General features: G+C 39.9%; 1 protein-coding gene across 2 annotated transcripts; it reads right to left on the bottom strand.

Annotated features, from left to right (window-relative positions):
• Positions 1-40: 40 nt before the first annotated feature.
• Positions 41-15527, bottom strand: hps5 (HPS5 biogenesis of lysosomal organelles complex 2 subunit 2). 2 transcript variants are annotated; one of them, XM_005941659.3, is made up of 23 exons: positions 15250-15527; positions 12539-12668; positions 12039-12149; positions 11842-11906; positions 11414-11606; positions 11023-11153; positions 9705-9923; positions 9555-9626; positions 9326-9414; positions 8918-9096; positions 7428-7586; positions 7174-7333; positions 6064-6181; positions 5593-5739; positions 5401-5469; positions 4731-5314; positions 4318-4438; positions 3968-4117; positions 3751-3870; positions 2774-2887; positions 2579-2685; positions 1295-1586; positions 41-459 (listed from the first exon to the last, which is right to left on the bottom strand). In XM_005941659.3, exons 2-23 carry the CDS (start codon positions 12644-12646, stop codon positions 399-401), a joined length of 3369 nt encoding a protein of 1122 aa, XP_005941721.1. In that variant the 5' UTR covers positions 12647-12668; positions 15250-15527; the 3' UTR covers positions 41-398. The 2 variants fall into 2 exon arrangements, with proteins under 2 accessions (XP_005941721.1, XP_042084379.1); XM_042228445.1 differs by having other exon boundaries at positions 15293-15527.
• Positions 15528-15557: the final 30 nt, after the last annotated feature.

The raw sequence follows: 15557 nt of genomic DNA, 5'->3' as shown, positions 1-15557 counted from the left end.
GAAACCTTAAAAACAAACAATGAAAGCATTAAGAGCTTTGATGCAGATGGCTTTTATTCACATTATTTTACTCAGTTAGTTTGGTCAGTTTATTTTTGCCAAAGCAGAAAAATGTATTGATTCATTTGGTCGCATGAAACATGCAAAAAGCAGTAACCAGAACTACTAATTAAAAAAACTCACACATTGCAGGCACACACGCGTGAGTATTCACAGAAATTTGCAAGTACACACAATGAAGACACATAATACTGTTTTCACTCTGAGATAAATAACTTCATCTAAACTCGGGGACTTTGACAGATATCACAGTGAATAAATTAAGTCACAGTTTTAACAGCAGTTAGTGGGAAGACTTGTAAGTGTTAGCTGTATGTTGTTTGGTTTCAGATCTGGAGTCAGGCGTGCTGAGACCACAAGAACCGATCGCACCGCTCGAGCATCGTCTGGATCATGGCCCTGAAAAATAAAATACTTCTTAATAGTTTTTTTCATGACTAAGAAATCTTTAACCTGAGCTGACTTTTAAAAAGCAAAGCCTGTATTTTAATCCAGTGGACAGAGCAATGTGAACGTGTGTCAATGTGCATCACAGCTTAAAAATAGGATGGGAGACATTTCAGTCTCCTTCATTTACCCAACTTACAGTTTGCTCAGATGAAGTCTGATCAATGTTAATAAATATAAAATATAAAAATATAAATATAAAATGTATATTTTATAAACGTATCTGATTTCTGCTGCATTACAAACATCTTATAGAACATGTAAAAAGAACAAAATGATATATGCAAAATATAATAATGTTCCCTTAAAAGTAAACAGCCCAGCGAGTGAGCTGTCTTGATGGAGGATTGTGCTCTCAGAGTGCCTCTGGTTTAATGACCGTACAAACAAATTTGACATGAAATGTAGTCAGTATAGGGTCAGTTTGTTTGCAGCCTGCTGTTGAGCTGTGAACTACATTTAGTCCCATTTGGGAATCTTAGTCACACAAGATTCTGCGAACTAACAACTAACTCAAGTTCAGTGTGTGTAAAAGTGCAAACTACAACAATTACCACTACTAATTCGCTCGACTACGTGTTTTAATGAACAAGGAAATAAATCAGTGTCAGCAGTTTGTTATGCAAACATCCAAACATGTTGCAGGTTTGTTTCTGTGAACGTTACTTCCTCACATCAGCCAGGAACTGCAGGAGACCCCAATTTTTTACCGTTTTCTGCATCTAACAATACATGAATAGTCTATCCTGTTGTTTTGAGATTCTAAACATTTGATAGCCTGACCCACCTTTGCCTCTTCTCAGCGACTCTCAGCACCTCACAGACCAGTTTGGAGTGGGGTGAAAGGACCAGTTGAACACCACAGTCCTCCAGGATGGTCAGAGCTTGGTCAGGCCCAACAGTCCTAGCCAGCATGAGAGTCAGGCTCTCCGGGCTGATCTTTCCTCTGCAGTCTGCTGAGCCATTGGACCAGTCGCTCCCGTTCGCACCTGCGACCTGCTCCGAGTTGACCGTGCTGCTGCACTGCTGAGACAGCTGGATCAAGAGCTTCCACTCGTCCACGGTCTGGGGCCTAACACCTGGCAAATAAAGAAGAGAAGGAACACACGTTAGTGCTTTTTTAGGTTTACAAACGTGGCCATTTTACGGTCTCAATAATAACTAAATGAACTAGCCAAGTAACAGGATACAGTTCCAAGGAATTGGTCCGCGCAAGTGTTAAAGGCATTCCTGAATTTCTTCACTCAGAAAACCTGTGAAGTCAAACATTTCCAAGGCTGCCCTCCGTCCTCCACCACAGCATTAAATAAAAGGAGAAGGCTGCAGCGAGGGAGCTGACACGAATTAGAAAGAGAGAACATATTTCTCCCGCATTGGCTTATCTTTATTGGCTCCCTGTTAAACTCTAAATCAAATTAAAAATTCTTCTCCTCACATCCAAGCTCTGAATAATCAGGCACTATCTTATCTTAAAGACCTTATAGTACCGCATAACCCCAACAGAGTACTTTGCTCTCAGACTACGGGCTTACTTCTGGCTCTCAGGATATTTAACAGTAGAATGGGAGTGCTTGCTCATAGGGGGTTGTTTTCTCTCTATTATCGTAGGGTCTTTACCTTACATTATAAATCTCTTGAGGTCAACGTTGTTGTGATTTGAAACCAAGTGAAATGAATCGACTTGAGTTACTCAGTTTAAATGAGTCGGTCAGTAAAGTCTGTATTTCATAACTCCTGCTCCACAGTTGGAGTTTAAGAAGATTATCGAGACCATCTTTATTACATGGTAATGATTAATTTAGACGTATTACCTGCTCATCGCACAAGAACAGCTGATCACAGGTTTTGCATTTACTTTAACTGTCCTCACTCTTACTTACTTATTAATGGATAGTTAGACGTACTGTATCTTTGTATTTCTTGTAATGAGTTTAAAGATGCAGCACTGGTCTTGTATTAAAAAAAGCAACCCCTGACGTGTTTACTGTAATTAAATCTCATCATCCAGTGAAGATTTCCCAAATTTAATTGTTCCTATCTGAGAGACGGTGGTTTAAAGACTTCGTCTTACCATCAGATTCATCCAGCAGGGTGATGTCATCCAGCTGACAGATGGCGGTGAAAGCCTCTGTGCGAAGTTGGAGCTCATTGCAGAGGTAGAGGTAGCCCGTCCAGTACCTTCACACACACGTTACACAAAGGGTTATACCACATACATCCTGTTTTGTTTTGTTTTTTAAGGTAGGCAACTAATTACTAATTATACCCGTGACTTCGACAAGTCTGTAACATCTTCTGCTTTGAGGAAAAGTCTGCGGGAAGGCGAATCAGCAGCGACAGAAGGCGTCCATAGCCCCAAGCGAAACAATGTGAATGCCACCTGCAGCGGGAAACACATTTAGTTAGTGATATTTATTATTGTTCCTCGTTCTCACGTCAGTATCTTACTTAAATAGATTCCAGTAGAAACGGCTATGTTTGGATCTATCCAGCTATGGTTCGTTTTCATCATGTTCAGCTAGTCTACTGGGCCTTACAGGTTAAATAATAGTACTTATAAAAAAAACAAACAAACATATTATCTGCTTTAGTGACTAAAATTAGTGATACAGGAACACTTTTTTACATGCCTGAAAGTTTTTAGTCACTTTAGTCACTTCTACACTGTCACCTTTATTAGTGAGACACATTCTAAAATGTTCTCCTGTAATTTTTTGGTTTTTTTCTATCATTCTTATGAGTCTTAAAGAAACGTAATTTCTTAATTTCTTTAAGATGTCGTGAGGAGTAGCTCTCCAGGTTTCGTCATACATTATTTGTGTGCTTTCTATCCAGGTGCTTTTATTGCATTAACCGTGTGTTTGAAAAATGAAACTGTGGCCAATAAGACTTTACAGATTTTACAGAAAAAAATCATATTTCCATCAATGTTGACAAGATCCCTCAACATCTACATCTGAAATGCAGACCCAAATTATGACAAGACCTACAGAAAGCTAAAGAACTATTGTTCAAGAGCATTTTAAAAAAATACAAGAAAGTCTGGCTTTTTGGAAGCAAACAGACAGTTACAGAAACAGTAACTGTCAAAATGAGAGAAAACTCACACACAACCTTCCGTTATCTTTGTGGCATCATTGAGCCAGTTCCTGTATCATAATGGCACATGGAAATGTAAGGCTGGGCTCATAAACAATCTCACTCTGCCAGTTGAAGGATAAAGACCAAAATGTGCTAACTTACCTTGGCTGTCCATCAGGGGTCAGGGTATCACAGCACTGTGGGGCATCATGGGTAAGTGCCAGCTCCAGCCAATCCTGTCTCAGCGATTCTGGATCAAGGAGGGACTGCAAAAATGACAGCCTCAAAAAAGAAGAAGAAATAAGTGTGAAATTCTGCTTCTACAACATGAGCTTGGTGTTTTATTTAATTGAACAAAAAGGTTCAGCTGAAGACGTACCTGTGCTCCTCAGTTTGTGATTGTACCAGATTATCCAGATATGCCAGGAAATGGCTTTTTTTTGCCATGGTCATTACATCAGCAGGAGTTATGGTAGGATAGAACTGGGAAAAGGAGCGTACAGCAGCCTCACCGTGCTTCTCATACAGTCTGGAAAATAACATAGCCCTTTTGTGTTACGTTTTCTAACACCACTTTTCTATTTCTATAGTTTAAAATCACAAATCAAATCAAAATCAAATCACTTTTACTGTCACATCACACAATACAAGACTTTGCGTTTCATTTTGAAGGTCAAACATTAAAGAAGGGACCTTTAAATATGTGATTTATCAAAAAAGGATGCCGACCTGTGAAAGTGAGCGAGGAGATGAGCTGGACTCCAGGGCTGCAGCTCTCTCAGACTTCTCAAAGATTTCTGCAAATCACCTCTCTGAAAAACTTCCACCACCTTGCTAGACTGGGTGAGCTCTACAGATACAAGCATGATATTTGACGAAGATGAAACCACCAAGAATCAATGAGCAATATATGTATATCATTATTTTATCAAAGTTCTGACTAGTTTTTAGTCTTTTGTTATATATAGGATTATTGCAGAGTACATGCATTTAATTTCCTAACCAAAATTAAACATATTCAGCTTTATTTTCTGCATATTTTTCTTCTATTTTAATGTTTTAATTTTTAAAATTGTCTGTTTGTCGATTTGTGAACTCTGAAAACACACATACATGTAAGTTTTCAAGGATAATTGTCTGACCTAGCATTGCCTCAGTGAAGGAGCTCATTATCTCGGGCTGCTCCTGATGGCACAGCAGACACATTCTTCTCACGCGCTCTTGTTCCAGCAGAAAAAAGTAGCGCCTCAGGAAAACTGTGCACCCCAGCTCTTGTTCATTCTGGTTTCTGAAGCAGCTCAGTTCTGTGTACAGTGTGGCCAGCTCACAGAGATGAGCCAGCAGATCTGATGGTATGGGTTTAGGGGGCACCACACGGACTGGCTCAGCAGGACTCCCATTTGAAGCACCGTTTTTCGTTGAGTCTAACTTTAGCTGGTTCTCACGCTGTCCCTCTTCTTCCTCAGGCTTAGGCGTTTCGTTCTTCTCTGTTACATCTGTTGGTTTTTCTGATGAAGAGGTAGGATCCTCTCGTTGATCTGAGCAGGTGCTTAAATAATCCGTGTCCCATCTCTCCTCTCCTGCTCCATCCATAGTGGAATCACCTGCAGCAGCAGACTTGAGCGCCACAGACCCAAGTATTCGCTCCAGAACCGGCAACCACTCCAGCAGAGCTTCTCTCAGGGAGGCTGGGTCTAGTAGCACCAAAGGATCTTGTATCTGGGAGCTGATGTCGGAAACATATTTGTAACTGTTTAATAGAAGACATTGCTGGATCTTGCATTGGGGAAATTGACAAAATGCAGTACTTACATAGCTTGCTCTGTTGCTGACTGAAGTTCCTGCATTTCAGCCTCAGCGTTAGATATTTCATCACCAACCCTGTGACACGTACATGTCAAAGTAAAAAAGAAAACAGTCTGGATTTATTTCTTTTTTATGGCTACTATTAAAACAACACACATTGCTCTAAGCACTCTAAAACAGGGTCGCAACAGCACTTACTCATTCTCCATTTCCTCGGAGTACAAATTTGTGGTGGCTGATATTTCAGTCGGTCCGCCCTCTCTGAATTCAGGTCTCTGCCAGAGCTCAGAGTTCATCTGGAGAGTGTTGATCTTCTCTGTTGTCTTCTTAACAAAACTAGAAACACTGATGACAAGAAGGTGAACAATAAATACGTTTTGTTGCACCATTTAGCAAAACAACAAGAGGAAGAGAAAGCAGTACAAATACAAAGGTGAAATGACTCAGAAGGATGAAAAATGCGAGACCTTAAAATTAAACACACCACATGTGCCTCAGTATGAATAATAAAACACAGATGTGGGTCTTCAGCGGAAAGGGGAAGTAAGGCATATGAATGCACAGCTGCACTTGAGTGAAAGTTTCAATTCTCAGAAGAAGAAAGTGTTAAAATATAGCTCAAAGCCGCGAGAGGCACGTTTGTAGTTAAAGCTTCTTTGTTTCATTCACCTGTCTTTAACGGCCTGCAGCGCAATGCGGGGGGGTTTGGGACGGAACGAGAGCGGGAGGTGAAACTGCAGGCCTTGGTCAGATCGTTCGGCCTCCGTGCGCTCACTGGTCTGCGGATCTGAGTAGAGGTGGGGGCGAGATTCGGAGGAAAAACACAGATGGATGGAGTACCAAAGAGATGAGAGAGACAGTGGACATAATGCAAGCAGATGGAGCAAACGTGGCAGACACTAATGAAGAGAGAACACAAATCAAATGCTGCACGATACAAAAAAAAATTAACCAAAACAGTGATGTATGTGAGTGATACGATGGAAAAAGATAAGAAACTTGGTATTAACAGTGGGACAAAGTGAAGATTAAATTTGTAAAGCAGGTCAATAATCACAGTGATTGCTCAGCACTCACAGCAAATCCAACAATGCAGCAGCAGAGAAATATTTTTTATCAAATGATTTTATTTTTAAACGCAAGTCAGAAACTGTAATAGAAAAAAACAGTTGGTTATTAAAAACATGTATGATCATTACAACAGAGAGGCAAAGAGTCAAATTATTAGCAGTTGGGTTACACAGATCCTGTGGAACGCTCCCATATCCAATTAGTTAGGTTATTCACAGGTTTTTTTTCTCCCTCTTTCTTGGTTTTTAGTAGAGCGTTAAACTGAAAATAATTTTACTCTCTCTTAACGCTGAAATTAGAAGGGGTAGAAAATGAATTTGATCCTGAGACATAAATCAAATATATAAAAAAGAGAGAGAAAACACAAAGAGATGGAATCAGGATAAGAGTCAAAGAATGAAAGAAAGAAGAAAAGTAAGTTAGATTTCTGCTTTGCTGTGATCTCAGTTTCAGTATTAGTTTAATCTGTTCTGATCATTTTTAAAAAGAGTTACATCGACTTAAGTCTGCTCTCTACAGAAAAACGCTGTGTCTGCTAATATTTACTAAATTCTGGCTGCGGTTGTCAACTTTTCATCTCTGAGAATTTTCAGTTTTTGCAGATTATACTAAATATGAAGGTTATACAATGGAAAAAGTGTTTATTTTATCACCAGTATTAGAAGGCTCTTTGTAACTCTGTATGCATCACTTAAGACTGTCTCTTACCGTGATCGACCTGATCCTCATCCTGCACAAAGCTGAATTCTTTGAGTCGCTCCTCCTCTGACACAGAGTGATTAAGCAGGGAGCTCGTCTCCTCATCTGACTGGCTTCCTCTGCGGCTGATCACTCGATAGATTCCACAGTCCAGGACGTTGAAACTCTCCTTAAAAACCATGTATCTAATATCACTGCACTTCATTCATTACAAAGAATAACTGTGAGCCACTGAAGAACTAAAGAAACACATTAGTTCTTACATGTGAGGAGATACTGCTCCTCCGGCTGCTGGAGGCTGAGTCAAGAGGCTCCAGCTTTGTGATGACCTCTTCCAGCTGCCCGATCAGCTCTAGATGTGTGCTGGAACTGAGCTGAGACTTCAGGTGCTCAAGGCGGTCAATGGGAATTGATTTCCTGGCCTGAATTAAATAAAAAATAATTCCTACTAAGATCTTGATAAACAAAGTAAAATAAAATGCAAAAACACCATTAAAAAGTACTTAAACTTTAATCTGCAGCATACAAACATCTGAAAGTTGTCAATAAAACTGACTAAAGCATCGTCGCCACTGACATTTTTATTTTAGAGGTGTGGACCAGAAGTCGAACGACTGCCTTTCTAGTTTAAAAGTCTGAATTACATTTCCACACAGTAGTATTTAGTATATATATATATATCTAACGTAGAAGGAACATGATGGAAAATAGCATTTGATAAACTTAAAATTCAATTTGATTCAATTAAATAGCACCAAATGACAAAAAGAGTTGTCTCAGTGCATCACATGCAGCCCCACAGAAGTCTGAGCCAACAGAAGCACAGCTTAAGGATGGCTCAGGTTTACCTGACCTCCCGGGCTTTAGGACTGTTTGACACAAGTGTAAGCAAAGGCCTATCAAGGCCTCTTCTTGTTGAAGTTGTTGATGGTAAGGTGGCAGTGTTGTTATTATTAATAAAGTAATTAATTAAGTTTCTTTTGCTTTTATAGCTGAGAACAGTTTCTTTAAATATCACTGAGCCCTGCTGTGTTTGATGTTGATGATGCAGATTAATCATTACGTTTTCTTATGAAAACTTAACAGTAAACACAAGGACTCTCTCCGTTTTTCTCTTCCTTCTGTCAACCCCTCCATGTTTGGGTCACGAGGGCAGCAGTCTAAGCAGAAACACCCTGACTTCCCTCTCCCTGCCACCTGCTCCAGGTTGTCCCAAGTAAACCAAATGTCCCTTAACTAACCCTACTTCCAGCTGCTCTTTTTTATTAGCACCTGCTCAACTCGACTGTACCTTTAGAGTTAGTCATTAGGTGATCGTACTGGTACTAGGGACAATTTTAGCACCTTCTTGGACGGGGTTTCAAGCAAACTGAATCAAGCCAAAAATGTAACACGAACAGAACCCATGCCACTGATTGGCCTGGGACAGACATGAATGAATGAGTCATGAGAGCGACTCCTTCACAAGAATCAAACCTGACATTTTTCAGACGAAGCAAGAGGGAAATGGTAACACAACGCCCACCACGTTCTCTGTGACAACAAATCAGAAACCAAGCAGCAGGTATACCATCACCTCCATCTCCTCGATTGTTGCATTGTGTCACAAACACGATGTCACCCACATTGAGCTGGTACTTCATTGTAATGGAAAATGACTGAAACTGAATAGAATCTAGCCAAGATGAACTTAGTGGAGCCAACGAGACGCTGATACAAAGCAGCTTTAGTATGGGAGTGGTAGCGATCTTACCCTGCTGGTAGTGATTGCGTGTTGGAACATACAGCAGACAGCAGCAGCCAGAGGCCAGGACTCCCTGCGCAGCAGGCGCTCAACACATCGCTCTGCAGATATCAAGGAGAGGTGGGACAGACGCCCGCTTCCATGGAGACAGAAGAGCTCACTGCGATAAACCGCCACGTCAAGCAAATCTACAAAAAACAGAAAACAGACAGAATAATTTACACTTGATTATATCAGAGCAACAAAGCTCTGCGTGATCATCGTTAACCTTCAAGATTTTTGTCTATCGAGATTAAAAATAAACATGATGTTACTGCAGTAAAATAATAAAATGGTTACATTTTAAGGGAAAATTGTTTGTGTTCATGAAGTAAAAGGTTGGTGGTATTCTGGGAACAAAAGAAGGCAGAAACACACCTTTAACTTCAGTCCACAAAAGTAGCTGTCCATTCTGAGGTGTGAAGATATAAATGGCAGAATCAGTCCAGGTCAGCAGGTTTTGGTCCCTATACACAAAAACAAAGTGTATAGTTAGTCAAGCGACAGGCTGATCTGCATATGGATTTTTTTTAAACAATTTGACATGTCAGATAAAATGAAAATATCTCAAATATTGTAACATGACATGAAAAATTATGCTTATTACCCCAAATAAAGCAGCTTAGGGAAGGCGATAGACTGTGGAGTCTTCTGCACTGGATTGTAATTTGGCTCATTTCTGCGTCAGAGGAAGAAAATTTAGATCAGAAGTCTGGCTTTTAAAATAAACAGGGTCCTAAGCAGGAGCACACAATACCTAAAGGTGATGAGAGGCAGTGGAGGACACGCCAGAAGCTGTTTGAACTGATGGGTGCTCAGAACCTCGCCATTAAAACTGGCCTCCCATATTCGAGACCCCGGCCGGGCACAGTACAGCAGTGGGGGCTGACCCATTAATAATCCCCTATTCTGAGGGAAAAAGCAAGCTCCAAACTCCCCGTCACGCTCCTTATTACCAACACGCCAGAACTTCTCCCTGAAGAGACACACAGAAGCCAAAAATCACATAACAACCGTGAAGAGTCCCCCATACACCACGGAATACAGTTTTTATAAACATGAGGAAAAAATAAAATAAATATTGATTTTATAATATACTATACAGGAAGCTCAACGTGGCCAGGCTTTATTTGTGTTGGAGATAATGGGCATTACAACAGGGATTATTGTTTGTTTGTTTGTTAATTTATTTCAATCACGTAAACAATATACACATACATTTAGCAAAGAAGAGAAGAGAGAAAAAAATACTGTACAAAATAAAGTTAATACATTTCAATACGGCTTCTGTTCTCATTCGGCTTTCTTTGTTATTTCTACTTCAGGCTCTGCGTGCTAACGTGAAATAGTGTTTCGACGCGTTATTTGACTCTTCTTCTGCAGAAATGAACAAACTTGGTGCTGCAAAATGCAGAAGTGATTTTACCAGTAAGTGCACTGTTGGTGCTGCCATTTATTCCTAATGTAACAGCTGCTCATTCAATCACTGAAACAATGTGGGGCACATCACTCACACTGCTGTAACTTTACAGTTGGGCTTCCTTTGGCGCTACAGGTAAACTACCGCTCAGGGTGGCTGTTTAAAGTGTATTCTTTTTGTAGAGTATAACAATTATAGGATCCTGTTAATGATGATACTGAATGATACTGTTAATCAGAATGTGTCACTGATGATTTCAAACTGAAACTCACAGCATAGCACACTGGACATATAAAGTGCTTTGGACCATATTTTCAGCATAAGTCACTATGGCGATCTAGCCAAGTTAAAAGTGAGGCACCTTTGACACTGAAAACTCGCCAACGTATTAATCCTGCTTGTAGCACCGCTTTTGTGCACAGAAGAATCTGTTGTAGTTCATGTTTAATAAAAATACAAACTTAATATTTTAAGAATAAGAGAAGAATCTGTGATAAAAACTAATATGTCCATGATAATGGACCCAACATATTACTAATGGACCATTAATGACAACATTTACCTAAATGGAAGCATGAGTGCGAGCTCTCTGTGAGTTTCTCCCGAAAAAGAGAATATGAAAGACACAAACGGATGGAGCAAAGGTGGTACTCACTTCTCTGTGTCGCAGAGATAGCAGCGGGTGAGGGAAGACACAAGCAGTCGTCCATCTTGGTACCCAAGCTGAACCACTTTAGAGTCCACAGTGGTGACAGTCTGGACAGGGAATATAACAAACGCTGACCCCTAAAGACAAAAAAAATAAATACATATATCATAGGGAAGGATGAATTTTAAATAATATTTAAAATTCATAATAAATGTAGCATGCAGACGCAGCATTGCTCTTGTCTGGCAGAATAAAAAAAACTGAGAAAGAAAAAAAGTACAGTCAGAAAACTAATCACCATAAGAGCTAGCAGCTCTTATAGTTGCATGTTTAACCACTGAACTAGTACCTACTTTTAATTAGTGCCAAGCTTTCAATGTTAATCAGCAGTCACTACCTTTCCCATTTTGGAGGATCCTGCACGGAGAAAGGACACCTTGCCTCCAGAGTCGCCGACAAAAACTTTCAGCACGCTTGTATCCCAGCAGAGTGCAGTAACTGTCTGACCTCTGTGCTCCCAGGACACGCTGACTCTCTCTGGACGAACCCGCCGCTCCAACTGCAGCTCCCACACCACCACCAGACCCTGACTGGATGTGTATCACACATAGTGAACAATATGGGAACCACAGCCAAACACAGAGATGAAGCAGGAAAGAAAAAGCCTGCAACTTGTTTAAAAGTACTTTTTGTAGTTACCCACAAAAGAATCTAACTACAACTTTAACCAACAGGGGGCAGCATTCTACAAGTGGGTGTGTTAACACACATTTTAAACCAAGGTGGTACAAAACATTTTATTTACTTTCTTGAATAAACGCTAACCTTGTTGCAACTGCAATAAAGTCTTCATCGTGAGGGCAGCATGCCACCTGAGCGATGGATCCCTCCTGGGAGAAACATGCACATTGAGTGATGGGTCAGTGGACAAATGCAAAGAAAACAAACACCGCATTACTGTTGATGTTTAACTCTATCACTCATTAACAGAAGAGCAGCACAGGCTCACAGTCACTTATTACCTTGTGAGTGAGGATGAGCCGTTGTTTCCAGCCCTCCCTCTGAATCAGGTGCACCCCACCTGCTGATGTTCCTAATGCGAGCCACTTCCTCGACACTGCCAAACAGGTACACTACAGCACAGTGTAACACAGAATTAATGTCAAGCATAATTGTATTCTTGCTTTTCTAATTTTCTTCCACTACAGCTGAAAGAAATTAAATCCATATTGTGTATTTTTTTAATACGTCCTACTAACTTTAAAGCCAGGATTCTCAAAGTGTGGTTCATGTGGCAATGGTGGCGCCCATTAGTAACCCTCTATGTGGCCTGAAGGTAGTTTATTTCAGATCACTAATGGTTAAAATATAAACACCACCAAAACAACAAATACCAAAATAAACAAGATTCTTGACACATTACATCCACTAATTTGTTTTTGTTTCAAGTCCTTCTTTAAAGATATTTAGGAATATGAGGTGCCTACTTGAATATAAATAGAAAACTGGCTAGAATTACTACCTTTAGCCTGCCAGAGTCCAAACGCAGAGCAGAGAGAAGTGGATCGAGGCAGTCGAACTCTGCCAGGACATAATTGTGGTTCTCTGGAACAACTGGTATCGGAGGCATCTTCACTGGTGCTCCAACACAGCTGAAGGACAAAGAGTGAGTCAGATAAGTATGAAAGAAAATAGGAGAGAGTTCATACCATGGCCCTCGGCCGTGTGGCTTCACATGACTTTCAGCAGCGTACCTACCCTCTTTAATTGACCAGTCATGACTCCACTCTACATTACCGCCAGGCTGAAAAGAACCCCCTCTTTAAAACAGTTAGTTTGGTGCACAGAGCACTTTTTAAATGATTTTATTATAATTCAGTTAAAATACTGAAGCTTTTAGTTATTACCCAATATATAAGCAAACTTCAACATTAGGGTGTTTTTTGGAGTTAAAAATATGTTTATCTTTAACATTTTTTGTTATTAAAGCCTTTTATTCCGGAGATCTTTTGACAGGACAGCATGAAGGTGAGAACCAGCACTCCAGTCTGACCTCAGGCCTTCTGTTTGTTGGCATGCTAGTGTAACAGTGGGTGTAACTTCAGTGTGAGTTTGTGAATGAATTTGGTGCAACAGTAGTATATTTAACAGCTGAAGGGACTGAAAATGTAGAACTGGCTACATTATCAGAACTCGGTGCTGCACAGTGATGATTTGCACTTAATTAACTGACGAATTTAAGGATAAAAGCCGTGAGGAGGATGTTGATTTTTTTCTTGCTGGATACATTCAGCCCTAGCTGCTGTTCAAAATGATTCATCTTTCATTTAGTGTTGGATGTTAGCCGTTTCAAAGTGGTGTTAAATTGTGTAGATTCAAGAGTGCAAGTTAGAAGTTAAAGTTTTGCAATAAATACGTTAGCATTAGTTGCAGAAAAATGAGCTGCTACTGTGAATAGTTGACCCAAAGGCTGCAGTCACTGGCTACACCAGACACCAGTTTTCATTACTGCTCTATACTATACTGTAAATCAGAGCAACAGGGCCTCACAATTGATGGCCTCGTATAAAATTTGCAATTAGGCTCTGAGGTCATTAAACACCACTGGTGCTCTGCGTGAAATAATAAATATTACAAACAATAATTAATACATAATAATAATAATTCAGTAATAAAATGTAATCTCTCTGATTCTCATTATTCTTAATGAAAACACTGTGACGCTGAAATCATTTAACTTACACAGTGAGCATTTTTTGGCCACTTTCCTTCCTTGCTAAACTTTATTAATAGCACTGCTCCAGTCTTACTGAACAAATGCTATACTGTCCCTCTCACTTACTGACACTGTGCAGCAGCGGTGATGCTTTCCGTCTGCATTAAGTGTTTAAGCTCATATTTATGTGATATTATAGCTCCATCTTCCTTTGCCAGTGAAACCATCTTTGTTACACGCTGCCAACACCACCCCTTTCATATTAACGTGCTTGTAACTACATTATATGCCCAGTTTTTTCCCCCATAATTCTGTTTTATAAAAGTTTTCAAAGAGAAGGCACAAACTGCTAAACTGGTGAATGCCATTACTGAAGCAATGAGACAAAACCCTACATTTGCACTTGGTTCACTGTATGAAGCAGAATATAAAAAGTAATCCATGTACCAAGTACTCACGTAGTGTCCAAATTTTTCTATATTCACAACCTCCGAGATCAGAACTTTCCACATTTACACAGGGAAATACAATTTTTTTCCATCTTCGACCTAATTCACCATCTATACCCACTTTAAAACACATCAGTGCTATTAAATAAATAACTATATACCATAAAAAAGTAATTCTTTTTCCACACCTTTATTGTATGTTAAAATAAACTTGCTTTTATCTTGTGAATAAAATAAATAGGCAAAAATAACCCCGATTATAGTAAACCAAAAATAAATAGTGATGACATTTTATTTATTCCATAGTTTTTTTGTAAGATGCAAGTACCAAAACACTCTGGGCATGAAACAGACATTCTCCGTCTGAAATACGTCAGAATCGAGTCAGATTCTGATGCGTCAAAAATTTCTCTGGTTGTAGACTGTTGCATGGGTAGACTAAAACCCAGTTCATGTTGGTGTAGCTGTATCCAACTGTGGGACTGACAAACCTCAAATGTCACCAGAGCAGTAACAATATACAGGAAAAACAGGAACAAAGATAGCGCGTTTATTAACCATTTCAGTATTATGAACAGGCAGTAGTCTCGTCACCTATGTTTGTTCATTGCAGTTGCTGCAGAGGATTCACGCATGTCGCGATCATAATTTAAAATCGAAAGCGTTTTCTCTTTTGGCCCAAAACAATGCGAAACGTGACAACGCGCACAGACACACAATAATATCCACTTAAAGATTAAAATATTCGCAGTGTTTACTTCCTCGTTAGTGGGCAATGGGTCCTGAAAAGCAGCGCCCACCGTCACGAGTTAATCTAACACCAGTTAATCTGAAACACCGGTCCAAAAATCACTGAAGCTAAAATTTGCGTCAAAACACACCGGAACAACGGGGAAATATTTAAAAGTGTAACACTTATTTCAAACATTTCACTGTCACCGTTTATTACAGTTAACACAAATCTAACCAGCCCGCTCCTCCCACTTTATTTTCAATAACAACTTAGCAAGAATGCTAGCTTAAACGCTGTCATGTCCATTCACCTCTAGCTTCATATATTAAACTCACCAGATATACCGAGCAACTCTCCCGGCTGTAACACCACACTTACAAGGCTTTCTTACATCCCAGATTTATTGCGTCTTTGCTCCGCTGTGCGGGAGAAAGTCGGTCAGCAGACCCGTGACAGTCTCACTCACTCAGCTGATGAGGGCACTTCCTGAAAGCAGCGCGTGGGCTTCCTCTGAGTTACAGATCAACTGAAATTGAAAGCGTCTGCATTTATTACCCAAATCAGTTGCGCATTTAGAAAGGCTACACATATACTCTGGATACTGCAGCAAATAATCCCTCTGAGGTAAAGATGAAACAACTCA

The sequence above is a fragment of the Haplochromis burtoni genome, unplaced genomic scaffold (assembly GCF_018398535.1).
Source record: "Haplochromis burtoni strain Fernald_Lab_line unplaced genomic scaffold, NCSU_Asbu1 Contig_324, whole genome shotgun sequence".
NCBI lineage: Eukaryota > Metazoa > Chordata > Actinopteri > Cichliformes > Cichlidae > Haplochromis > Haplochromis burtoni.
The sequence above is the reverse complement of the archived record's forward strand: the minus strand, read 5'-3'. Positions and strand labels throughout refer to the sequence as shown.